The sequence below is a fragment of the Pan troglodytes genome, chromosome X (genome assembly GCF_028858775.2).
Source record: "Pan troglodytes isolate AG18354 chromosome X, NHGRI_mPanTro3-v2.0_pri, whole genome shotgun sequence".
NCBI lineage: Eukaryota > Metazoa > Chordata > Mammalia > Primates > Hominidae > Pan > Pan troglodytes.
Window position 1 is genome coordinate 17,302,805 of NC_072421.2, and position 26,702 is coordinate 17,329,506.

Below are 26,702 nucleotides of genomic sequence, written 5' to 3' on the forward strand. Positions count from 1 at the left end.
GTTTATTCACCTACTAGATGGTGGAATTAGAAGCCCATCCTAGGCTTCTCACTCAAATTCCAGGCTCTGTTCAATCATACTTGAAGCAAATATCCTATTCCCGAAAGTCTCAACCACTTTCAGGTTCTCATTGACTTAATAAAGCCTAGAAAGGCATTGATCCTAAGACATCTCCTGACTTCAAAGCTGAATCAATACTTGGACTCTAAAAACAGGCTGGAATGTCATCAATGCCACTGAATTGTACACTAAAAAAATTTTATGTTTACTTCAATTTAAAATATTAATAGTGTAATATACCAAAAATATATATCATTGAATTGTACACTTCAATGGTATAAACAGGTGAATTGTTTAAATCTCAGAAAGCTGTTTGGGGGAAAGAAAAAAACAGGTTGGGCTTGATAACCTAAAATCCTGGACCTGAATAAAATGTAAATATAAGTCAGGCTGGAAAACTGGACAGCAGGGAAATCAGAGTTGTAATCAATTCCTCATGTATTCCCTCAGGTCACCGGAACTGTCCTCCTCTTCTCAAAATAGCTGGGGAGCAAGGAATCATGGATGTCCTTCCACAATTAATGACTGAAGACTGTGCTTGGGAAATGTGCCCATGAACTCCCTGCTCTGAAGGGGTAGTTATTCACATCACTAGTTTTTTGTTAGTTTTACATGTTATTGTGGGAAAAGTTAAAAATATAAAAAAGACAAATGTTTAATTACCCAGCTTCAACCCATGGCCAGGCTTGTTTCATCTATATCCCCCCCCATTCCCCCCACCCCCATCCTGTATTAATTTGAAGCAAATTCCAGACGTGGCATCATTTATTTTTTTCTTTTCTTTTTTTTTTTTTTTTGAGACGGAGTTTTGCTCTTGTCACCCAGGCTGGAGGGCAATGGCAGGATCTCAGCTCACTGCAACCTCCGCCTCCTGAGTTCAAGTGATTCTCCTGCCTCGGCCTCTCGAGTAGCTGGGATTACAGGCGCCCGCCAGCACACCCAGCTAATTTTTTGTATTTTTAGTAGAAACGGGGTTTCACCATGTTGGTCAGGCTAGTCTCAAACTCCTAACCTCAGGTGATCCACCCATCTCGGTCTCCCAAAGCGCTGGGATTACAGGCGTGAGCCACTGCGCCTGGCCCAGATATGGTATCATTTCTTTGGTAAAATCTCAATATGTGCGGTGGAAAAACAGATGGATAAACAAAACGTGGTGTATACATACAAGGGAATACTATTCACTCTTAAAAAGAAATTGACACAGCCTTGAGGACATTATACTAAGTGAAAGAAGCCAGTTACAGACAAATACTGAATGATTCCACTTATATTAAGGTATCTAGTCAGACCCATAGAGACAAGAAGTAGAATGGGGGGAGGAGGGGGATGACAAGGACAGGAATGGGGAGTTGTTTAATAGGTAGTTTCAGTTTTGCAAGATGAAGTTCTATTTTTCTTTTTTCTTTTTTTTTTTTTTTGAGACGGAGTCTGCAACCTCTGCCTCCCGAGTTCACGCCATTCTCCTGCCTCAGCCTCCCGAGTAGCTGGGACTACAGGCGCCCGCCACCACGCCTGGCTAATTTTTTTCTATTTTCAGTAGAGATGGGGTTTCACCGTGTTAGCCAGGATGGTCTCGACCTCCTGACCTTGTGATCCTCCCGCCTCGGCCTCCCAAAGTGCTGGGATTACAGGCGTGAGCCACCGCGCCCGGACTATTTTTCATTATTTTAATTGCAAGATGAAGAGTTCTGAAGATTGATTGCTCAACAATGTGAATGTACTTAACAGTACTGAATTGTACACTTAGAAATGGTTAAGATGGTAAATCATATTAAGATGGTAAATTTTGTGTATTTTACCACAATTAAAATTTTGTAATTTCACAATTCCTTAATTTTATCAACTACCCAGTGTCCAAATTTCCAGTTCTTATCATAAGTATCATACTATTTTTTTCAATGTGTTTGCTGAATTAGGGTCCTAATAAAATGCACAAGGGGTCATGTGTTACATCTCTTAAGTCTTTTTTAATCTATAGGTTCCCCACCACACTCCTCTCTTCCTTGCAATTTATTTGAAGAAACAAGGTTGTCTGTCCTGTGGCTTCTCATAGTCTAGATTCTGCTGACAGCATCCCACTGTGTTGTTTAACACCTTATTCTGTCCTCTTATTCCCTGTTGGGCTTGGCGGCTTTGGGTTAGTTTTGAATTGGGCTCAGGAGGAGGCTAAAGACATCCAATTCTGCGGGAACGCAGCCCTGCGGGACCTGAAAAGGCGAGACTAAGTCACCAGCCAAGCTGCCTAGAGGCAATCTTAAAATGAGACTGGCTAGGACTGTGACAAAGACACCGTCCACATGCCTACTAGGTCAGTCACCTACAAAGCTGGCGAATGAGGAAAAGAGGGAAGGCAGGGCTACGCTGGGAAAGCTCTTTGTCCCCTATCCACGCGCACAAAACAGTTGTCACAACTGACGTCACCAGGGGCGGAGCCTTTGGACGGAAGTGACGCTTGCGCGGCCGCGGCGGAGTCGTCATAGAGGCGGGGCTGCGGCGGCTGCGGTGTTCCTCCGACTTCCGGACATCTCCCTGGGAGTCGCGCAGAGTGGAGTCAAAGGCAACCAGTGCTCGCTGCGGTCTCTGGGGATCGGGATCGCGGCGGCGGCCCCGCGAGCGGGATGTTCCGGGGCTTGAGCAGTTGGTTGGGCTTGCAGCAGCCGGTGGCAGGCGGTGGGCAGCCCATTGGAGATGCTCCACCCGAGCAGCCGTCCGAGACGGTGGCTGAGTCTGCGGAGGAGGAGCTGCAGCAAGCGGGAGACCAGGAGCTCCTCCACCAGGCCAAAGACTTCGGCAGTGAGTCTACCCTGGCTCTGGGACCGGGAAGGGGGGGGCGCATTCCTCCTCTGGGACGTCCCTGGGGCGCGGGCCCGACTGGCTGGGGGATGAGGGGGCCGAGGTGGGAGGCAGGGGAGGAAGATGTGTCTGTCGGTCAGTCCTCTCCGGGTCGGGAGAGATTGGTGAGGATCTGGACGAGGCCAGAGCTTCATCTAGCAGTCAGGTCCTGTCCCTGAAGTTCCTGGTGACAAGTCTACAAAGTTTGCAGACATTGGAATCAGGTATGCAGTCAAGCAGTGTGACCCGACGTCTTCAGGTTTGACAAGGAATCTTTTTTGTTCAACTCGAAAACCTTCATTTACACCCCCCAAGATCGGGGATCGTTGGCGAGCTTGAATTGGTTGAAAAAATAATTTTTTGCCCCTAGGTCAGAACGTGTTGTCTGAAGTAAACTGACAGTTACTGAATGTCAATGTCTGCCCCGGTCAAATGCTTTTTAGGTACAGAGACCTTTTTCCTTAAGGAGGGAGATAAAATGCCAACTGTCTGCTATACGCAAGTTGCAGTACTAGATGTTTTATGAAAGATATCCCATTTCATCTGTTAAACACCCCCAGTGAGTTGGGGGAACAAGCCCAGAGTTATTGGGCCAAAGTTATACTGATAGTGAGTGGTAGAAGTGGAATTTGAGCTTCGATCTGTCTCATTTTAAAGCCCGTGCTCTTTCCAAGTTTACAGTCTACAGGGGTTGGGGGACAGGTGATAATAGACGTGGAGTAAACACATGCTGTAGTAATTCTCATTTCTGGAGAGACCATGGTGGGCTTCAATGATCAGAGAAAGCATCTTTGAGGCCGGATATGGTGGCTCACGCCTGTAATCCCAGCACTTTGAGAGGCTGAGGTGGGCGGATCATGAGGTCAGCAGTTCGAGACCAGCCTGGCCAACACGAGGTAACCCCGTCTCTACTAAAAATACAAAAAATAGCCGGGCGTGGTGGCGGGCACCTGTAATCCCAGCTACTCAGGAGGCTGAGGCAGGAGAATCGCTTGAACCGGGGAGGTGGAGGTTGCAGTGAGCTGAGATCGCACCACTGCACTCCAGCCTGGGTGACAGAGCAAGACTCCATCTCAAAAAAACAAAACAAAACAAAACAAAAAAGCATCTTTGAGGAGGTGAGCCCTAAAGCAGCCCAGCACTACAAGTGAGAGAACTGCAACAAAGGTAGATACTAAGTTCAGCAACATTTGAAGAATCTACTAAAAGATGGGGGTGGGGGGATGGGGGTGGAGACGGGGATGTGGGAGGAGAGTAGCCTGAGAGTAGATAAACACATATTTGAGTAAGAAAGGGCCTAACAGTTTTTCTGGAGACAGGGTCTCACTCTGTCGCCCAGGCTGGAGTGCAGTGGCACGATCTTGGCTCACTGCAAACTCCACCTCCAGGGTTCAAGTGATCTTCCTACCTTATCCTCTCCAGTAGCTTGGATTACAGGCATGCACCACCACGCCCAGCTAATTTTTGTATTTTTAGTAGAGATGGGGTTTCGCGATGTTGGGCAGGCTGGGCCCTAACGTTTAAAAGTTTACTGTGGGATGAAAGGACAGGGAAAACAGACATAATCTCAAACCATGACAGTATATAATCTCAGCCCAAGGCCCCCAGATAGAATAGTCTTGCTCTGTCGCCCAGGCTGGAGTGCAATGGCACGATCTCGGCTCATTGCAACCTCCACCTCCTGGGTTCAAGCAATTCTCCTGCCTCAGCCTCCTGAGTAGCTGGGACTACAGGCACGCGTTGCCACACCTGGATAATTTTTTTTTTTTTTTTTTTTTGTATTTTTAATAGAGACAGGGTTTCACCATGTTGGTCAGGCTGGTCTCAAACTCCTGCTCTCAAGTGATTCACCCACCTTGGCCTCAAAGTGGTGGGATTACAGGCGTGAGCCACCGCGCCTGGCGCCTCTGAATATTTTCTAATAACTGCATTTTTCACATGGATGTGTACTTTGGAGCTAATGCTGCCATCTTTCTGCTCACCAGATTCTCTTTTGATATTTACGGAAGCTGAGGTTAGATGGAAGTACCCACAAACACACACACATTGTGAATTTAAACCTTCAGAATAAATGAGAATTCTTTCCTTTCTGAAATTTATGTGATTTTAGAAAGTTGTAAAGGTTCTAGTTCATATACAAACTGTGAGAGACAAGAGAGATGATCAGATATTTTTTATTTCTACATATTGATCCTAAGAAGTATATTGTCTTTAAGAAGACCCATTTATGTTTTGAAAACTGGAATTAAACATCTGTGAGCCTGACTCCCAGAGTAGATTCATTTCTTAAGTCTTTTGAAATCTACATAAAATATCAGCCGGGTGCGGTGGCTCACGCCTGTAATCCCAGGAGCTTTGGGAGGCCGAGGCAGGCAGATCACGAGGTCAGGAGATTGAGACCAGCCTGACCAACGTGGTGAAACCCTGTCCCTACTAAAAATACAAAAATTAGCTGGGTGTGGTGGTGCGCGCCTATAATCCCAGCTACTCAAGAGGCTGAGGCGGGAGAATCGCTTGAACCCGGGAGGCGGAGGTTGCAGTGAGCCGAGATCGCGCCACTGCACTCCAGTGTAGGTGACAAAGTGAGACTGCATCTCAAAAAAAAAAAAAAAAAAAAATCTCCTGGGAGCCCCGTTTGTTCTGCATATATTTGTTGAGTGCCTACCTTCAAGACTGGACACTAAATACTTCCTGGTTCCTGGTGACCTATTTATACATTCAGGCAACTCACCAGTTAGTGGTGGACACCCAGGCCTGCATTCCACTCCCTCACTCAAAACCAAACCTCCTGGTCTCCTGATTCTTGGCCCTCCCTCCTGATAAACTTACAACCTCCGATTGTCACTGTCTCCAAAGGAAGGAACAATTTATAGGAGAACTCACTTAAGAGCTCCTCCCTACCTCCCTCAAGGCCCCATGCCGTTAAGTTGGTTGGTTGGTTTTTGTTAAAGTCAACCAAATTAAAGCTTTGCCTCTACTCTTTCTTAAAAAAATAAATAAATAAAAAGAAAATCTGTACCTCTGAGAATGTTAAATATCTGAATCAGTCACACAGTTTACATCAGTGGGAGGATGGCCAAAGATGAGCTTTGTGATCTTTAGCTTTTTCTAAACCGCCCCTAAAACTATTCCATGCCTAGGAATGGAGAAAGGGCCATCTCCTCCTCCTTTGAAAAGTGCTATTAGTATTGCAGTGGGACTGTGTTAGACTGTCCTCCTTTTTTTCTGTAGGGAAAGTATATTTCAAGTTCCAGCTGCCTAACTTGCAAACTAAGAGGACTCCTAAAGTTAGAGTGTACAGAGGTGACTATGTACCTGCTTTGATGTGGAAGTAAAATATCTAATTGAGTTCTGATAACACACCCAGGTTTACAATGCAAACAGTCAATAGCTTGGATCCTAGGGCTTATGAACAATACTTTTTAAAATTGGGGATCTCGATTTGAAGAAGAAACTTAGGGACATTGCAGAAAATCTGAAAGGTCTTTTGCAGAAAAGAAGTCGTAGATGTTCCTTATGAGGATAGACCTGAGGCTGTGGGGTAGAAATGACTAGAGAAGTGAGAAGAATTTTCTGATTAGAGTTGAGTAACAGTAATTACTGGCTGCCCTTCTAAGTCCTGTGCTCCCTACCCCTGGAAGTGGGGCTACCTGGATAGGAAGGTCCATTCCCACACTAAGATGCTGAAATTCTAAAATTGTATGAAATATAGTATCTTTGAAAAATTAACCAACCACTTTATAAGAATATTAATTTCCTAAGACTTTGCCACTGTATGCTTATTCTCTTCCTATTCTTGTGGCAGGCCTTAAACTCTACCTTGCTCTGTGTTTACTTTAACAAATTTATGTTTTTTCTGACCTTTGAATCTGTTCCTACTTTACTTTATTCTTACCATTCCTTTCAGTTCTTCAAGCCCTTGTCAACTTGCTCAACTGACCTGAGGCAGTGTGGGATTGGAGCATGAGCTTGGGATTTAGAGGCGGATAGCCTGTGTTTGAGTTCCCTACACTACTTACTGTCTTTATTGTTATATCATTTGCAAATTACAGAAAGTCCAGTGATCAGAGGCTTAATGAAAGGAACTTTATTTTTGTGTCAGGGAGTCCCCAAGAACCATCCCCAGGTTTGATGATTGGCTAGGAAGACTTATGGGACTCAGCATATAGTTGTATTCATGGCCGTGATGTATTGCAATGAAAGAGTACAAGAATAAAATCAGGAAAGGAAAAAGGCACATGGGGTGGAAGTCCAGGGGTAAGCAGGCACAGTAGAGTCACACAGGACGTGCTTAATTCCTCTAGCAAGGAGTTGTGACAACACGTGTGAGATGCTGTCTTCCAGGGAAGCTCATTAGAGACTCAGTGCCCAGGACTTTTACTGGGGACTGGTCGCGTAGGTATCCTCTGCCTGCCACATATCCAAATTCCAGACCCTACAAGGAAAGCGGGAGTTCAGCATAAACCACAATGAGGCATTCTTAGCAGTTTAAGAAATGGTGGGAGCCCTCCCGAAATCTAAGTTCCCGGACACCCAGCCAGTGGCCAACCTTGAAAGCAAGCCTTTCCAAGGACAGCAGTCTCAGGCCTGCCATGTTAATGCTTTTCTGCAGAATCTCCAAGAAATGTGGGGATGGGAGGGAGGTCCCAGGGTCGGTTCCATGGCTCAACGATGTGATCAGGGAACCAATCTCTTCCACGCTTCCTCTCCTTCATCCACAGTGAGTTGGTTTCCATCCTCAGGCTGATCACTTCAGGCTCACAAGACAGCAACTGCAGTAGAAAGGGAGGACGAGGACTCTCCCCATAGCTCCCTTTTTATTAAGAAAGAAAATCTTTCTGGATGCCGACTTGCAGGTGTCCCCTTAAATTTCTTGGGGTGGAGCTGTCACATGGCTTTTCTAAGCTTCACGGGACTCTCAGCAAGTATGTGGCAGAGATCCTGACAGAGGTAGTGCCATTACCTTCGTTGGTGTGGACTTGTCAAGATTCATTCTCTGGGGCTGGCCACATGGGCACGCATCAAAATTGGGGTGGTTTTAACAAGGCAGAAGAGATGGGCTACTGGCTGGGCAGTCAGCAAGATCTGCCCCTATCACATAGGACAAATCATTTTTCCTCTGTGAGCCTCAGCTTCCCTTTTTTTGAACTGGGCAGATTATTCCTTCTCCTTGTCCCAGGAAGGTTATGAGAATAAAATGTGGCATAATTAAAATGAAGGTAAAATAACTACTTTAAATGTTAGCTGTCGGCCCCCACCTTCCAGCAGGTCGCTAAGTCGTATTCAGATATATTTGAGTTTGACTTCCTTTTCTTTGGCGCTACTTCGTTTCAGACCCTCACTTTATGGACTGAAGTGGACATTGTACTCCTGTTACTTCCTGTTAACTCCTATCTTAGTTTCAATTTTTTCCTAGCCAGTTCATAAAAACTGTCTTTGGCCAGGTGCGGTGGCTTACAGTTGTCATCCCAAAACTTTGGGAGGCCAAGGCGGGTGGGTTGCTTGAGCCCAGGAGTTTGAGACCAGCCTGGACAACATAGTGAGACTCCATCTCTATAAAAAATAAAAATCAAAATAAAAACTGTCTTCAACATGGTGTCAGCTGATCTCTTTGCAAAATTAATAAATCACTTCTTGTCTTTATGGACTTCTTCCCTGAAAATCTCTTGTCATGCTCTCCATCTCACTCCCAGGCCACTCTAATAACTCTATGGAGACAGTTCTCCCTCCATGCTGCCACATGTGCTTAATGAATAATCTTGTTCCTCTTTTTGTCTTTGATTCTCTATTTATTTGTTTTGCTTTAGAGATGGACGTTCCTGGAGGGCAAGAACTTGTGCTTTCTCAGATATTCAGTGTGTTCAGTAAACTCCATCCATGGAGTCATTAAAATCTAAGGAATGCAATGATTATGCTAAAATACCAGTTTTTAAATGACAGTTCTCCCTTGGAATAAAAATCATTGTTTGAATTCAAAATATGTTTCTGAGGAAAGGATAAAAGGAATTTATTTCCAAAAGAACCCTCTTCTTTCGGAACTTTAGATTTGTTTCTCTGACTGCAAAGCATGGTTTTGTTCCTGGACCAAACTGAGGGTCAGGCTGCTATTTCTCGTGGCCCAATAACAAGATGCAGGTCAACTGGGAAGGAAGAGAGTTTTTATTTCTGTAAGTGGCTCCAGGGAGAAGGCCTGGAAATTATCACCAGACCAACGCAAAATTAGAAAGTTTTCCAGAGCTTATATACCTTCTAAGCTATATGTCTACGTGTAAGTGTGCACTCATCTAAAGACATAGGTGATTAACTTCTTTTAATCTATAACTAAGGTCTGAGTCCTGAAGACCTTCCTCTGGAGCCTCAGTAAATTTACTTTATCTAACTGGGTCCAGGTGCTGAGGTGATTACCCTTATCTTGTCTCCAGCTAAATCATGGAGGTTTGGGGAGTTCCTTCAGACTCCCAATCAACTTGTTTGTGGAGGCCTGGGGAGTCTCTTCAGACCCCCCAGTAAAACTTACTTAATCGTGCTTTAAGGTTCAGGAAAGTCCTAGGCAAAACTCTTGGGCTTTTGTTACATCCCAGCCTTTGTATAAGGTCACTGGCTTTTAATATTTAACTTAACCACTCAGTCAGTACTGAAACAGTTGTGATGGAAGCCTATGTTAGTGAGTCCTGGCCTGCCGCAATCCCCACTGTCAATTTGCGCATGATTTCTATCATGCTTGTATATTTATTTATCATGAGAATCGTAGGGAGATGGGGCATCATAATCTTTCTGGCTACTTCTTGCTTAGAGGGGCTCATCATTATGGGGCACTGAATGCAGCACTGAAGTAGAAGAGGTCGACTTGTTCCCGGTAGCACTCTCTGTTTCAGAGGCTTAGAGGCAGCACCTGCTGAAACATAATAGTATGTAACAGCAACACATATAAATAGGTTACTGCTGTTTTCTTCTGAAGTTTAAGTTGTCTAGTCTTCAGTTCACAGGGCTTTAAGAAAGCACAGCTTAGGTTTCAGTGATTTCCAAATAGGAAAAATGGGGAAAAAGGAAAAGGAAAAATTGAAAACATTATTTTGAAGACCTGTGGCCAGAAAAATTAGAATTTAATCCAAACTGGAAAAAAATAAAAACTGAAAAACATCAGGCATAGAATTTAACAACAGGTATACTATAGTTTTTGAAACATAATTTTTCTCTCTCTAGTTTCCTATTTTTATTAGAAGACAAATCATGGTAGGACCAATTTGCTTTATTGTACTTGGCCAGATTATTTGTATAAAGTGCAGCAAGAAAAATCATTTTCTTTTAAAATAAAATTTTTTTATTTAATATATATTTTAAAAATTAAAAAAAAAAACAGGCTTTGATGGAACTTTGTTCCATAGAAGGAATCTGAGATAAGACTTTTTTTTTTTTTTTTTTTTTTTTTGAGACAGAGTTTTGCTCTTGTTGCCCAGGCTGAAGTGCAATGGCATGATCTCGGCTCACCGCAACCTCCGCCTCCTGTGTTCAAGTGATTCTTCTGCCTCAGCCTCCCAAGTAGCTGGGATTACAGGCATGCACCACCATGTGCAGCTAATTTCGTATTTTTAGTAGAGACAGGGTTTCTCCATGTTGGTCAGGCTGGTCTCAAACTCCTGACCTCAGGTGATCCACCCACCTCGGCCTCCCGAAGTGCTGGGACTACAGAAGTGAGCCACCTTACCTGGTAAGATAAGACCTTTTTAAAGCCAAGCCCAGCCATGGATTTGTACCATGAAATACCTATGACTTGGGTGAATTCCTCTCCTCTTGAGGTCCCAAGATAACTTGGGGTTCCTGGCCTGTCAGAAGGTGACATTCTTTACTTACCACAGATCAGAAACCCCGTACAGGGACTGTGTACTCAAAATATGAGGGCAGTTTTCCAAGGGTTTTCTTGGCTCCCTAAGTCAAGTTTGATTCATTAAAGGAAAACACACCATTCCAGTTAAAGCCTTGGTAAAATAACCAGTTTTTCCAGTTGTGTCCTGTTATAAATGAAAACAGATTCTTATTGAACTTATGCAAATAACTATATTGCCATAATTAAGAATACTCACAAATAGTTTCCAAATTCTGGAGAAAGTTGGGTGGAAACAAATATGCTCCACATTTTGTTCATGGGAGTATACTAAATTGTTAAAAGCTGTCAGTAGCTCAGAAGAAAAGTTTCCTTGACTCTGAAAAGTAAAACAAAGGATTAGCAATATTTTAAGCAAAAACTCAAAAAGATCACTCCAGTCTCCTATTCAGTTCATGCAGTTAATTCCTGTCCTGCTTGATATTAATGAACATGTTAGCTCTTCAGGAGTCCTGAACATTTTTCCTCTATTCTGATGTCACAATCTCCAAAGTTATCAGAAACCTGCAATCAAGAGCACTTGTTAGAGCTTTATAGCTGTTTATAAAATCAACTTCTAAAGAGGACCAAAACAGCCAGGCACAGTGGCTCATGCCTGTAATCCCAGCACTTTGGGAGGCCAAGGCAGGTGGATCACCTGAGGTCAGGAGTTCAAGACCAGCCTGGCCAACATGGTGAAACCCCATCTCTACAAAAATACAAATAAAATTAGGCATGATGGCGGGTACTTGTAATCCTAGCTACTTGGGAGGCTGAGGCAGGAGAATCACTTGAAACTGGGAGGCGGAGGTTGCAGTGAGCCAAGATCATGCCGTTGCACCCCAGCCTGGGCAACAGAGTGAGACTCCACCTCAAAAAAAAAAACTAAATAAAGAGGACCAAAACAAGACAACAATTGTTCATGGATGACAAAAAGTTTTCGGGTAGCCATAAAGACACAGTTGAGGCTGGGCATGGTGGCTCACGCCTGTAATCCTAGCACTTTGGGAGGCTGAGGTGTGTGGATTGCCTGAGCTCAGGAGTTTGTGACCACTCCAGGCAACACAGTGAAACCCCGTCTCTACTAAAAATACAAAAATTTAGCCAGGCATGGTGGTGCGCACCTGTAATCCCAGCTACTCAGGAGGCTGAGGCAGGAGAATTGCTTCAACCCGGGAGGCAGAGGTTGCAGTGAGCCGAGATCACACCACTGCGCTTTAGCCTGGGCAACAGAGCGAGCAGCTATCTCAAAAAAAAAAAAAGAAAAAAAAAAGACACAATTGACAAAATCTGTTACCTCTGTGGCACACAATAATTTAACATAATTATAATTATTACTGATAACGTATACTGATATATCAGAATTATAGGAGTTTCACATGATTTTGGAACACATACCAATAACATACTTACACATATATGGCCCAAAGAAAGTCAAACCCCATTTTATATTTGGCAATGCTTCCTGTGTGGTTTTTGGTACTAAATAAGCCAAATTTTACCTTTATGTTAGTGTACTATTAATGTTAAACCCAATTCTTATTAAAACCTCATAGACATATTGACACAATTTTAGTGTTTGACCATAAGGTAAGATTTTTATAGATCTTTTATAACCCTTTATAATTTTCGTTAAAGAGCAGGTTAGTGCTTTCAAAGAAACCTGTTATGCTTTTATTTTATTGATTTTATCGATTTTTTTTTTTTTTTTTAGAGACAGAGTCTCACTTTGTCACCCAGGCTGGAGTGCAGTGATGTGATCTCGGCTCACTGCAACCTCTGCCTCCTAGGTTCAAGCAATTCTCCTGTCTCAGCCTTCCAAGTAGCTGGGACTACAGACATGTGCCACCATGCCCAGCTAATTTTTGTGTTTTTAGTAGAGACAGGGTTTCACAATGTTGGCCAGGCTGGTCTTGAACTCCTGACCTTGTGATCTGCCCACCTCGGCCTCCCAAAGTGCAGGGATTACAGGCATGAGCCACCGCACCCAGCCTATGTGCTTTTATTTTAATACTCAATTTACAGAAAAACTGGATGATACTCTTTTAACTTTAGCCAGTATGTTTACACACAGAATTTCCTTTACAATCAATCTTCCACAACTTGCTTAAACCTTCATCTTTATTTTATCCAACTTAAAACTATCCTTTAATATCTTTTAATCTAGGCAAAAATCCACATTTTCATGCCTCCTTATAATCTTTTTACCAAAAGCATATTTTACTTTCCTTGTAAATATGCTTTTTACCAAAAGCATATTTTACTTTTCCATGTAAAACTTTCTTCAGGCCGGGCACGGTGGCTCACACCTGTAATCCCAGAACTTTGAGAGGCCAAGGTGGGTGGATCATGAGGTCAGGAGTTCGAGACCAGCCTGACCAACATGGTAAAACCCTGTCTCTACTAAAAATACAAAAATTAACTGGGCGTGGTGGCAGGTGCTTATAATCCCAGCTACTCAGGAGGCTGAGGCAGGAGAATCGCTTGAAACCAGAAGGTGGAGGTTGCAGTGAGCCAAGATCGCACCGTTGCACTCCAGCCTGGGCGAAAGAGCGAAACTCTGTCTCAGAAAAAGAAAAAACAAACAAACAAAAAGTCTGTTTCTTCAGTAGTGTTAAATACATGTTACACTGTTAACTCTTAGCAACCTTTACTTTCGGTGAAAACCTTGGTAAGTTTGGGATTTTATGTACTAGGTGTGGAGTCTAAGATGTAGACAGAAGTGCAGATAAGGTCTGACTTATTCCAGCATCTAACTCCATGTGTCCCAGGCCTTATCTAGCTGTAAAGCAGGCAAGTTGTACAGCTGAGAGTCATAGTGGCATTTTATAAAGCATTTAAGAGACCTAATCACCTTTAAATTGTACAATATTTGTTGCATAAATTCCCTTTCATAAATTCTTTCACAACTTACACAGACAAGCTATGACATACCTTGACTTTCTGACTTGTCCTAAGCATCCCTCTTTTTAAACATCCAGTTACTTTACTTTAGGACAAGAATTTGCCATACAAGATCCTTTCTTATATAAAATCTCTTTTCTCTAATACCTTTTGCATAGCTAGGGGGCATGGCTAATTTCACATGTCTCCAGGCCTTTTGTAGAATCTAATGCTCCAAAATAAATCAAACAATGTTTAAGTCAAAGAAGCAGTTTATGATGCAAAGCATTTAGCAAACCTAATATTTGACCTGCATAATTTAGACCAAATGTTTACATTTTGAAGATATTTTATTTTACCAGTAATCTTTAAAACTGTCTTTATTTTTATAACTTTCTTTATATCTCTCTTATTTCCTGGTTTCTTTTACCATGTTTTATATATAACCTTTAAATAAGCTTTGAGTTAGACAAAAATTAGTTACCCTTTAAAAAGGACACAATGTTTAGAAAGAATGTTTTCCTACAATATATTTTTATTGGAAAATACCCAAATAATGAAATATCTGTTATTTAATATAACTTTAGATTCAAAATTATGACATTTGTTTATGAGTATCCCATTACATTTATCTAATTATTTATTTTAATCATTTACCTAGATTATTTATGAAAACTGCAATAGTCATCATTGAAAGTTATGAGACCGCCATTGCAAAATTATAACTGAGACAGTGAAAGTGATCTGCCGTAACTGACTCCATCTTGCTTCTAGCCTCCAAGCTATTCTTGTTCATTAACTTAGTTTATAGTTTAGCTTTGAAACAAAGATGATAACCGTCCTTTCCCAGAACAAACTTCCTTTATGTCTGTGGACTAGACTGCCTAAGACCACAAGATCAGAAGTTAGGGTATTTTACTAAATAATTCAAGATGTAGCTATCTTCATTAAACCAATATCAGTGTTTCATTTATTAAAAATTACACAAGCAGCCGGGCACGGTGGCTCACACCTGTAATCCCAGCACTTTGGGAGGCTGAGGCAGGCGGAACATCTGAGGTCAAGAGTTCTAGACTAGCCTGGCCAACATGGTGAAACCCTGTCTCCACTAAAAATATAAAAATTAGCTGGGCATGGTGGCAGACACCTGTAATCCCAGCCACTCTGGCAGACACCTGTAATCCCAGCCACTCAGGAGGCTGAGGCAGGAAAATCACTTGAACTCAGGAGGCGGAGGTTGCAGTGAGCCGAGATTGTGCCATTGCACTCCAGCCTGGGCAACAAGAGCAAAACTCTGTCTCAAAAAAAAAAAAAAAAAAAATTACACAGCAAAGTTCACTCTGTTTTGGGCTGAGTTATCGTTTTGTAGCCTCTATGCCAAATTTTGATACCTTACAGTATTTGGCAGAGATAAGTATGAAATTGCTTGATCAATAAATGTAAACAAAAATATATGCTGGCAACTCTGAAGACATTTCTAATACTACTTTACCAGTAATTTTTAAAGCTAGCTTATTTATTAAAGATTTTACTTAAGTCACATAAACTTGAAAAAGCATTTGACTAGTCTTTCTTTTTTTCTGTTAAAGTATTTAAGCACTTTTATTTTTCTATGAGCCAACTAATTAGAACTCTTTCGTATATTTTCAGTAGTGAAATAGTTTGGTCATGCTTTAAGGTTCCGGAAAGGCCTTGGCAAAAAACTCTTGAGCTTATGTTACATTCCAGCCTTTGCATAAGGTCACTGGCTTTTTTTTTTTTTTTTTTTTGAGACGGAGTCTCGCTCTGTCGCCCAGGCGCCCAGCTAATGTTTTGTATTTTTAGTAGAGACAGGGTTTCACCATGTTAGCCAGGATGGTCTCGATCTCCTGACCTCGTGATCTGCCCGCCTCGGCCTCCCAAAGTGCTGGGATTACAGGCGTGAGCCACCGCACCCGGCCCGGTCACTGGCTTTTAATATTTAACTTAACCACTCAGTCAGTACTGAAACAGTTGTGATGAAGTCCTATATTAGTGAGACCTGGCCTGCAACAGTTTTACAAACTAGTGTGGCTGTCTACGCATTTTATCATACCACTCTGTACAAGTAGAGTAGTCATAACTAAAGAGAAACAAGTGATTTCACTCAATCTCAGCATTTGTTCTGTCACTCCCCATTCATCCATTCAACAAGTACGTACTGGTCGCTGGTCATCTGCTGGGGATATAGTGGGGTATCAGACAGCCCACGTCCCTGCACTCATGGGGCTCAGCATGGGCTTTCAGTCTGGCTGAGAAGACATTCACCAAGTAATCGGTAGAGTGTTTTGAAGATTGTTGATCAGGCAACAGTCTTCAAAACACAGGATGTGCGGAGGGAACACATCTCAGGACATCCATCGTAGTCAAGGGAATATTTCCTAAGGAGAAGTGATATTTAAGTGGAGACCCACAGCATATGGAGAGTTAGCCAGATAAAGAGAGAGCAGACAAAAATGTTTCAAACCAAGGAGGCCTCCTTGGAGGTAGTGAAGAATTTCCATGTGATCATATGACTGTAGACTGGGAAGAAGGAGAAAGATGAGAACTAGACCAGAGATAAGTAGCAAGTAGCTTCCTGTGGTATGTCCTGGGGGTGTTTTGTTGGGGTTGACAGATAAACACTACCAGACACAATGGGAGAAAGTAGATTGTTAAATGGGAAGCTGGTGAAAGGATCATTCAGATGGAGTGATAATATTACTGGCTCCCAGACACCTATACAGTCTGCTGGTTTCCTGGAAGTAATACCACCCACAGAATGAGGATGGAATCTGTTGTGCAGAGCTCTCTTTGCCATTCTTATGGGACCTTCTCCACCTGCCTGCCCCTTCAACAGGTGTAAGTAAGAGAGGCAAGACCGCCCTAATGTGCCAGCTATTTCTCATGAGAGGAGGATGTCAATTGCCTGGGAGCATCCCCCAGCAGGTCCAGCTTCAAGACCTGCCTCAAGTCTCTTTCAGCAGCCTGGATTCTGTAGGATGTGGACTTTGAAATGATATTTGTCTACAAATTAGCCCTTTTTTTTTTTTTTTTTTTTTAGACGGAGTCTCGCTCTGTTGCCCAGGCTAGAGTGTAGTGGCGCAATCTCGGCTCACTGCAGTCTCTGCCTCCCGGGTTCAAGCAATTCTGCTGCCTCAGCCTCCTGGGTAGCTGGGATTACAGGCGCATGCCACCATGCCCAGCTAATTTTTTTGTATTTTTAGTAGAGACGGGGTTTCACCATGTTGGTCAGACTGGTCTCGAACTCCTGATCTGCCCGCCTCGGCCTCCCAAAGTGCTGGGATTACAACAAATGAGCCCTTATAGTGCAATAGAACCTTGACACATGTCTTTTCACGTCTTCCAGAAAGCTAATTCTGTGGTTTTGTTTTGTAAAAACTGGAAGTTTTGTGGGTTCCACTTTTAATCTTGTTCTACTTATTTGCTCATTATTATTAAGAATGATTTCTAGTCCAGGCTTGGTGGCTCACGCCTGTAATCCCAGCACTTTGGGAGGCCGAAGCGGGTGGATCACCTGAGGTCAGGAGTTTGAGACCAGCCTGGCCAACATGGTGAAATCCCATCTCTACTAAAAATATAAAAATTAGCCGGGTGTGGTGGCAGGCGCCTGTAATCCCAGCTACTTGCAGGGCTGAGGCATGAGAATCACTTAAACCTGGGAGGTGGAGGTTGCAGTGAACTGAGATCTGAGATCACACCACTGCACTCCAGCCTGGGTGACAGAGTGAGACTTCATCTCAAAAAAAAAAAAAAAAAAAAAAGATTTCTGTTTCTACTAGGGCTTGCCAAGATTTCTATTTCTTATTTAAAATTCCCCCAGATTTATCATGGGACATGTTAATTTGAGAAAGGAGGGGCATTTTTTCTTTGAACAGGAGGGAAGGAGGAGAAAATAAAGATGGCATACATGAGATCTAGAAAGGAAGGAAAGTATAAAGGAGCCTTGTTCTTCCTGGCAAAGTAGGAGGGTAGATTATTTACTGAGATAAATTAGAACCAGAGACTTGAGCAAGAAAATTTTGAAGCAGCTACTGGGAAGAGTATACTAAGGGTCTTTGAAAGAGATGAATGAGGCCAGGCCCGGTGGCTCACGCCTGTAATCCCAGCACTTTGGGAGGCTGAGGCAGGCAGATCATTTGAGGCCAGGAGTTCGAGACCAGCCTGACCAACATGGTGAAACCCTGTCTCTACTAAAAATACCAAAAAAATTAGCCAGGCATGGTGGCAGGTGTCTGTAGTCCCAGGTACTCGAGAGGCTGAGGCAGAAGAATCGCTTGATCATAGGAGGCAGAGATTGCAGTAAGCTGAGATCACGCCACTGCACTCCAGCCTGGGTGACAGGGCGAGACTGTCTCAAAAAAAAAAAACAAAAAAACAAAAAAAGAGATGAATGAAAGGCCCAGTATGATTGGCCAGTCCACCAAGAAAGTGGTGCTTTTCATCACTGTCAGTGCTTCTCATTACTTGTTTCAGGTCCTTATGAACAAGGAACATGCCCTAATGCTTTAGATTCTCATAAGATCTCTTTAAGGGAAAAATCTCAAACATAATAACCACAGATTCTTTTTATTCTTTACAGACTATTTATTTAACTTTGCATCTGCTGCCACAAAAAAGATAACTGAATCAGTTGCTGAAACAGCACAAACAATAAAGAAATCCGTAGAAGAAGGAAAAATAGATGGTATCATTGACAAGGTATATTCAATTATCTTTTGGAAGTAGAAATGTATGAAATTCATTATTTCCTCTTGATTGTTTCTTCTTCTTATGAACATTTTTTAACCTAAGTAGAATATCATATTCTGATAAAAATGTTAATTGTTGAGATTTTTGGTTTTTTCCTCTCTTTGTATAACAAGTAAGTATCATTAAATTACAGTACTTGATTTAAATAGCTGTTTTTATTTTAATATATTACAATCAATACATTGATACTTGGGGGTTATACTAAACTTTGCATGTTGTTTGTTTGTTTGTTTGTTTTGAGATGGAGTCTCACTCTGTCACCCAGGCTGGAGTGTGGTGGTGTGATCTCAGCTTACTGCAACCTCTGCCTCCTGGGTTTATGCAACTCTCCTGCCTCAACCTCCCAAGTAGCTGGGATTACAGGCATGCGCTACCACACCCAGCTAATTTTTGTATTTTTAGTATAGACGGGGTTTCACCATGTTGGCCAAGCTGGTCTCGAACTCCTGGCCTCAAGTGATCCACCCGCCTTGCCCTCCCAAAGTGCTGGGATTACAGGCATGAGCCACCACGCCTGGCCAACTTTTCATGTTGTGAGTTTAACTTTATAACTGTTTGAGGATATATTTATGCCTTTGCATCATGCGACTAAGGTCCTAGCCCATTAGGAACAACCCTTTTAAGACTCTAAGGAGTGAGTTTGTTTTTTGCAGTGGGCCTATGGCATTTCATTTATGTTGGTAGATATTTGAACTAAGGAAGTCATCAATTAAACCTTAGATACATTGCTATTTAATTTGACTATGTATTTTTTTTAACAGACAATTATAGGAGATTTTCAGAAGGAACAGAAAAAATTTGTTGAAGAGCAACATACAAAGAAGTCAGGTATGGTATAGGTTTGTCTTAATTAACCTGCCAAGTTTTATTGAGCACCTGTTATGTGCTAGATACCACACTGAGGGTCTGAGAACACAAAAATGCATATGCAATGGCCCCATCCTTTGGGTAGCACAAAGACTAGTGAGGGAGACAAACCCATAAACTTCCATGATTTAAAGGAAGGGACTAGATTGTTTCTGGGTGAGGGCTGCCAGTGCTGGCCCCACTGGGGAGCTGGCTGTGAAAGGGGCAAGTAAGCTTTCAGTTCTGACTTTCTCTTTTCTTTTCCCCCACCGAGATGGAGTCTTGCTCTGTCACCCAGGCTGGAGTGCAATGACGTGATCTCAGCTCACTGCAACCTCTGCCTCCCAGATTCAAGCAATTCTCCTGCCTCAGCCTCCCGAGTAGCTGGGATTACAGGCACGAGCCACCACACCCAGCTATTTTTGTGTGTGTGTATTTTTAGTAGAAACGGGGTTTTACCATGTTGGCAGGCTGGTCTCGAACTCCTGACCTCGTGATCCGCCCGCCTTAGCCTCCCAAAGTGCTGGGATTATAGGCATGAGCCACTGCGCCTGGCCTCAGTTCTGACTTTCTACCACATGCCCAGCACAGTGCACAGTATGCACATGACCGGCATTTAGCAAGTGGTGGCTCCGTTCCTGCTGTCTTCAGGAGAAAAAATGGAAGAGCTTCCGAGGGAGGCGAGTGACCGCACCTGCAGTGACAGAGGGCCATAAAGAGTCACGGGTGTTTGGAGAACATACTCAATACATTACTGCTGACACATGCCTCTGAAGTTATAAGGCCTCAGCATGCCTACTCTTACCATTTTGTAGCACCCGAACACAAAACCAGCCTCGTGTCTTTAGATTTGGCAAAAGTAGTATAACTGTAATCCCAACACTTTGGCAGGCCAAGGCGGGAGGATCACTTGAGCCTGAACTTCGAGACCAGCCTGGGCAACATAGTGAGACCCTATCTCTACAAAAAAATTAAAAGAAATTAGCCAGATGGGTGTGGTGGTGCACACCTGTAGTCCCAGCTACTTGGGAGGTTGAGACAGGAGGATCACTTGAGCTTGGGAGTTTGAGGCTGCAGTGAGCTATAATCATGCCAGTGTACTCCAGCCTGGACTACAGAGTGAGACCCTGTCTCAAAAAAAAAGTAGTAGAAAACAATTCAGTTCGAGTTGTGCCACAATTAATCCCATGGTGAATTTCCATCAGGCATTCTTGCACCTAGGTAAACTCAAAAGCATGAGCAACTCTTTTAGACAAGTGAGGTATACAAGTTAGCATCACTTAGTGATTATTTGGAAGCAGCAAAAGTGATCCTGGCTTGGGGACTTGCTGTAGGAGCTGATGCCTCTGAGATACGAACTGTGAGGGCGTGGGGGTGGAAGGTTTGGAGGCAACTTCAGTTTTGAAGTGAGTTAGACATCCCGGAGATAGGAACATGTAGAAAGACAGGAAAGAGAACACAAGTGCTTTATCTGGGGAAAATTTCCTTCTTTTTTTGCATCAGCCACGTTTCAGGTCCTCGATAACTACATATGGCTAATGGCTTCCGCACTGGACAATGCAGATATAGAACATTTTTGTCATTGCAGAAAGTTCGTTTGCTCAGTGTGGCTCTGAATTAAATAAGCAGGCTCCTGCAGCAGTTTATTCCTGTTTGAAGCATGAAGCAGAATTCAATCTAGTGATATAGATTATTATCAAGTCACATAAAAACCATGAGAGTAGATGAGCTCCTCTATGGAAAGTGTGTCAAGCATGAAGGGAGATGAGCAGAAGCTCCACAGTGTTTAGGGAGGGGAGGAGGGGAAGGAACTGACATCACTGAGTGCCTGCTGAGCAGCAGGCATTTTATATATAACATCTCATTTCAAGACGCAGTCAGGGCCAGGCGTGGTAGCTTCATGCCTGTAATCCCAGCACTTTGGGAGGCTGAGGTAGGCAGATCACTTGAGGCCAGGAGTTCGAGACCAGCCTGGCCAACATGGCGAAACCCCATCTCTACTAAAAATGCAAAAATTAGCCAGGCTTGGTGGCACACACCTGTAATCCCAGCTGTCTGGGTGGCTGAGGCGCAAGAATTGCTTGAACCTGGGAGGTGGAGGTTGCAGTGAACCGCGATTGTGCCGCTACACTCCAGCCTGGGTGATAGAGTGAGACTCTGTCTCAATAAATAAATAATAAAGATGCAGTCAGCAAGGGTAAGTAATTTGCGGAAGGTCACTCAGCTGGTAAGTGATGAAACTGAAATTTGCCTTCAAAACCAAATACAAAAATTAGCTGGGCCTAGTGGCATGCGCCTGTAATCCCAGCTCCTCGGGAGGCTGAGGCAGGAGAATCACTTGAACCCGGGAGGCAGAGGTTACAGCGAGCCAAGATCATACCACTGCACTCCAGCCTGGAACAGAGCAAGACTCCATCTCAAAAAAAGAAAATAAAAACAGTGCCCATTTACCCAAGAGAGTGGACAACTAGGAGAGAGAAGTAGCAGAAGCCCAGAGAGGGGAGAGTTTCCAGGAGAGCAGTCAGCCATGGGAGGCAGGGCCAAGAGGTCCACTTACAATGACCATGAGAAGGGCACCTTGGAAATGTGTTCCATGCGTTTCTTCACTTCATAATCACAGTAACTCTATGAAGTACTTACTGTTACCTCCGTTTTCCAGATAAGGAAACTGGCCTAGAGAGAAGAGAACTAAGAAGTGTCCTTGGGGTTGGAGAACCAAGAGGTTTTGGTCACTCTAAAAAGAATAATTTCAGGAAGTCGGGGTGGGGAGCATCTCCTCATATAAGTATCTTAGGAGGGCCTCATTATCTGAGCATAAATAGCACCAGGAGAGACTACCCAAGGTGAAGAGACTTGGAATGGAGACTAAAGTGTGTGAGAAAAAATGTTTTGGGGGCTTTACCCTAATTTTTTCTTTAAAATGTGCAAATATGTTTAGATTATCTTATCATTAATAGAATTTGGATTATAATTGCCACCATTTGCTGACTTGGGATAAGCCAAAGAATGAAGCGTGTGCTCATCTGCCTATCCATCCCTGTGTCCATCCACACATGCATGTAACTTTTCTCTCAGTGGGCTCGTGATATGATATGTCTTCCCTCTGACTCAGAGCATAATAGTAAAGGGACTATTTCTGCCAAAATATTCCAGGACAGCAAAGCATTTGCTCTCCAAGGGCCTGCCTTAATTGCCCCTTTGGTTTTCAAATCACACTCTCTCTCTCTTTTTTTTTTTTTTTGAAACGGAGTCTGTCTGTTGCCCAGGCTGGAGTGCAGTGGCACCTTCTCAGCTCACTGCAACCTCTGCCCGCCGGGTTCAAGCAATTCTCCTGTTTCAGCCTCCCGAGTAGCTGGGACCAAATCATTCTCTTTTAAAGCACTTGCTGGGTCACCAGCCTTGTGTTTCCTTCAGGCATAGGTGCCCTAACTGCCAGTTCCTCCTTATTGTTTGCTTTGTGGTGATGCAGGCAGCTATCCCATGTCACTTTACTTTGACTTTGTGAAGCACCGTGCGTTTTGCAAGATTTGCCTTTTCACTTTGTGTTGCAAGACCAGTAGGGCTAGAATCTAGTGTTAAGGCAGCAGGAGTGATTCAGTGGCTTATGAATTAGTCCACATTTTTGTGACTTCTGCTTCCCATCCTAATCTTGCCGCTGTGGGTTGCTGAATGAGGCTATTAAGGGCCCCCTGCCTGTGTGTCTTCTGTGCCGATCACGCAGATCTACAGCCTTCACTCTGCTCTCTAGCTGCTCCGTGCTGCTTACACGGGAGAGATCTTCAGACGAGCTTGCCATTGTTTTTGTTTCCACTCTAAACACCCCCACCCCCATCCACCACTGACCTCCTCTTCCTAGTCCAAGATTGGGCTCCTAGGTCACCAGAAAATCTTGTAGTTCTCACCTCTCCAGAGGGTTGTCATTTGTCACCTGGCACGGCACTTACAGTGCTGGATTCTAATCACCTCTATCTTGTGAGCCCCAGAAAAACATGGGCTAGATCTTGGCATTCCCAGCATTTAGCTTCTAACGGCTCATTGAGGATTTGATTCCAGCCCTATTGTTTACTGCCTCCAACTTGTGCATTTCTTTTTTTTTTTTTTTAGCTCCTGAAAACCCTCTTCTTATTCCTAATCACCTGTCTTACAACATCACCTTTTATCATGAATCAAGTACAGTAACTTTCTTTTTTTTTTACTCCAGAAATATACTTACCCATTTTTCTTTCATTTTTTTAAGTAACTTTCTAAAAATTTTTCTATTTGGAAAAAATTTTAATTTACAGAAGAGTCGCAAGAATAAAAATAGTACAGAGAACATCCATATACCAGTACCTAAATTGCTCTAGCTTTATTCTGTTTGCCTTATTCACGCCCTCTCTCCAGCCCTTGTTGTGTGTGTGCCCTTTTTTTCCTTGTGTGTACACAAATGTTCAGTACACATTTCCTAAGAATTAGGGATATTCTCTTTCATAATCATAGTATAGTTAACGGCATTAGGAAATTTCACCTTGATGCAATACTTTACTGTTCATCAGTTAATTTTGTTAGTTGACCCAGTAATGTCCTTTATAACATTTGTCCCCCTCGTATAGGATCCAGTTGAGGATAAGGTATTGTATTCTTTGTCATGTCTCTCAGCCTTCTTTAATCAGGAACATTCCAACATCCTTTCTTTGTCTTTTATGATATTAATGTTTTTGAAGAATACTTCTCTGCCTTTTTTTTAATAGATTCTTCCTCATTCAGGCTTTATCTGATATTTCCTCATAACTAGACTCAGATTGTCCATTTTTAGCCAGCATACTACATAGGTGATGATGTCCTCCTCAAGATACCACATCTGGAGGGCCATGATGTTCATCTCTCCCTCATTGTTGATTTTGATCACCTGATTAAGGAGTTGTCCAGTTTCTCCACTGTATCATTTAAGTAGAGTTTTTTGGTTTTTGTTTTTTTTCTGAGACAGGGTCTCAACTCTGTCACCCAGGCTGAAATGCAATAGCGGAATCACAGCTCACTACAGCCTTGACTCCTGGGTTCAGGTGATCCTCCCGCCTCAACCTCCCAAGTAGCTGGGACTACAGGCACGCACCACAACATCTGGCTAACTTTTGTATTTTTTTGTAGAGAGAGGGTTTCGTCATGTTGCCCAAGCTGGTCTGCAACTCCTGGGCTCAAGCAATCCACCCACCTCGGCCTCCCAAAGTGCTGGGATTACAGGTGTGAGCCACCATGCCTGGCCTCAAGTAGAGTTTTTTTATTTTTTACCAAATGCATATGTGCATACAACTCATAATAATAAGTCTGGTTATTACGGTTAATGTTCATATTTGGAACTTATTGGTAAATTACTACTTTTAGTGGTCATGCAGAAACTTTCATGCTTTGAAACCATAGACGGCAGTGTAACCATCATGACCTATTTTTTTCTCTTTTCTTCTTTGCCATTAAAAACTGTATAGAAGCAGCTGTGCCCCCATGGGTTGACACTAACGATGAAGAAACAATTCAACAACAAATTTTGGCCTTATCAGCTGTAAGTATCTTGTGGTACCCCAGATAGAACATACTTTCTTCCTGTCATGATATATCTCTGTTGATATGACTTTAGTAGAATTTATTTTTCTATACAGTTTTTAAAATATTTTGAGATGTTAGGAATGTACACATTAACACATGATGTGTACATTAACAAAATGTACACATAAAATTTATTTTTTATTTTTTTATTTTTTTTTTGAGATGGAGTCTTGCTCTGTCACCCAGGCTGGAGTGTAGTGGTGCAATTTTGGCTCACTGCAACCTCCACCACCCGGGTTCAAATGATTCTCCTGCCTCAGCCTCCTGAATAGCTGGGACTACAGGCGTGCACCACCATGCCCAGCTAATTTTTGTGTGGTTTTTTTTTTTTTTTTTTTTTTTTGAGACAAAGTCTCGCTCTGTCACCCAGCCTGGAGCGCAGTGGCACGATCTCGGCTCACTGCAACCTTCTCCTCCCAGGTTCAAGCAATTCTCTTGCCTCAGCCTCCCAAGTAGCTGGTATTACAGGTGCCCGCCACCACGCCCTGCTAATTTTTGTGTTTTGAGTAGAGACGGGATTTCACCATGTTGGCCAGACTGGTCTCGAACTCCTGATCTCGTGATCCACCCTCACCTCAGCCTCCCAAAGTGCTGGGATTATAGGCGTGAGCTACCACACTCAGCCTAATTTTTGTGTTTTCAGTAGAGACAGGGTTTCACCATGTTGGCCAGGCTGGTCTCGAGCTCCTGACCTCAAGCAGTCCATCTGCCTTGGCCTCCCAAAGTGCTGGGATTACAGGTGTGAGCCACCATGCGCTGCCAAAATTTTTAATTTAATTTTTTTTGTTTTGTTTTGTTTTTGTTTTAAGAGACACAGTCTCAATTGGTCATCCAGGATAGAGTACAGTGGCATAATTATGGCTCACTGCAGCCTTGAACTGGGCTCAAGTGATCCTCCGGCCTTAGCCTTCCAAGTATCTGGGACGATAGGCGTAAGCCACCATGCCCAGCTAATTTTTAAAATTGTTTTTAGAGATGGGTTCTCACTATGTTTCCCAGCCTGGTCTCGAACTCCTGGCCTCAAGCGATCCTCTTGCCCAACTTCCCAAAGTGCTGGATTATAGCCGTGAGCGACTACACCCTGTCCGCTTCTATTTTTTTTTTTTTTTTTTTTTTTGAGAGTCTCACTGCACTCCTGCTGGTCAACATAGCAAGACTGTCTCAAAATAAAGAAAGAATATAATATTTCCCCAGTCTATGATAAATTGTTATGTAGTAGGCCAGGTGCAGTGGCTCACACCTGTAATCCCAGCACTTTGGGAGGCCAAGGTGGGTGGATCACTTGAGGTCAGGAGTTCGAGACCAGCCTGGCCAACATGGCGAAACCCCATCTCTAGTAAAAATACAAAAATTAGCCAGGCGTGCTAGCACACACCTGTAATCCCAGCTACTCGGGAGGCTGAGGCAGGAGAATTGCTTGAACCCAGGGGGCAGAGGTTGCAGTGAGCTGAGATTGCACCACTGCACTATAGCCTGGGCGACAGAGCAAGACTCCATCTCAAAACAAAAATAAAATTTAAAAAAAAGAGTGGGCGCATTGGCTCACCCCTGTAATCCCAGCACTTTGGGAAGCCGAGGCAGGTGGATCACGAGGTCAGGAGTTTGAGACCAGCCTGGCCAAGATAGTGAAACCCCATCTCTACTAAAAATACAAAAACTAGCCAGGCGCAGTGGCGGGTGCCTATAATCCCAGCTACTCGGGAGACTGAGGCAGGAGAATTGCTTGAATCCAGGAGGTGGAGGTTGCAGTGAGCCGAGATTGCGCCACTGCACTCTAGACTGGGCGACAACCCGTCTCAAAAAAAAAAAATTGTTATCTATTAATCGCATTTTGTGGAATACCCTGTGTTTTTTTCTTTTTTTATCAAAG

At 43.2% G+C, this 26,702-nt stretch overlaps 1 protein-coding gene across 1 annotated transcript in view; it reads left to right on the top strand.

The window, feature by feature from the left end:
• The first annotated feature begins 2,522 nt into the window (after positions 1-2,522).
• Positions 2,523-26,702, top strand: part of SYAP1 (synapse associated protein 1) — a 40,940-nt gene continuing 16,760 nt past the window's right edge. Inside the window, exons 1-4 of the mRNA XM_016943697.4 lie at positions 2,523-2,853; positions 18,237-18,355; positions 19,168-19,234; positions 24,715-24,788. Of these exons, the coding sequence (XP_016799186.1) occupies positions 2,679-2,853; positions 18,237-18,355; positions 19,168-19,234; positions 24,715-24,788 (435 nt within the window). The 5' untranslated portion in view covers positions 2,523-2,678. The remainder of the gene's footprint in view (positions 2,854-18,236; positions 18,356-19,167; positions 19,235-24,714; positions 24,789-26,702) is intronic.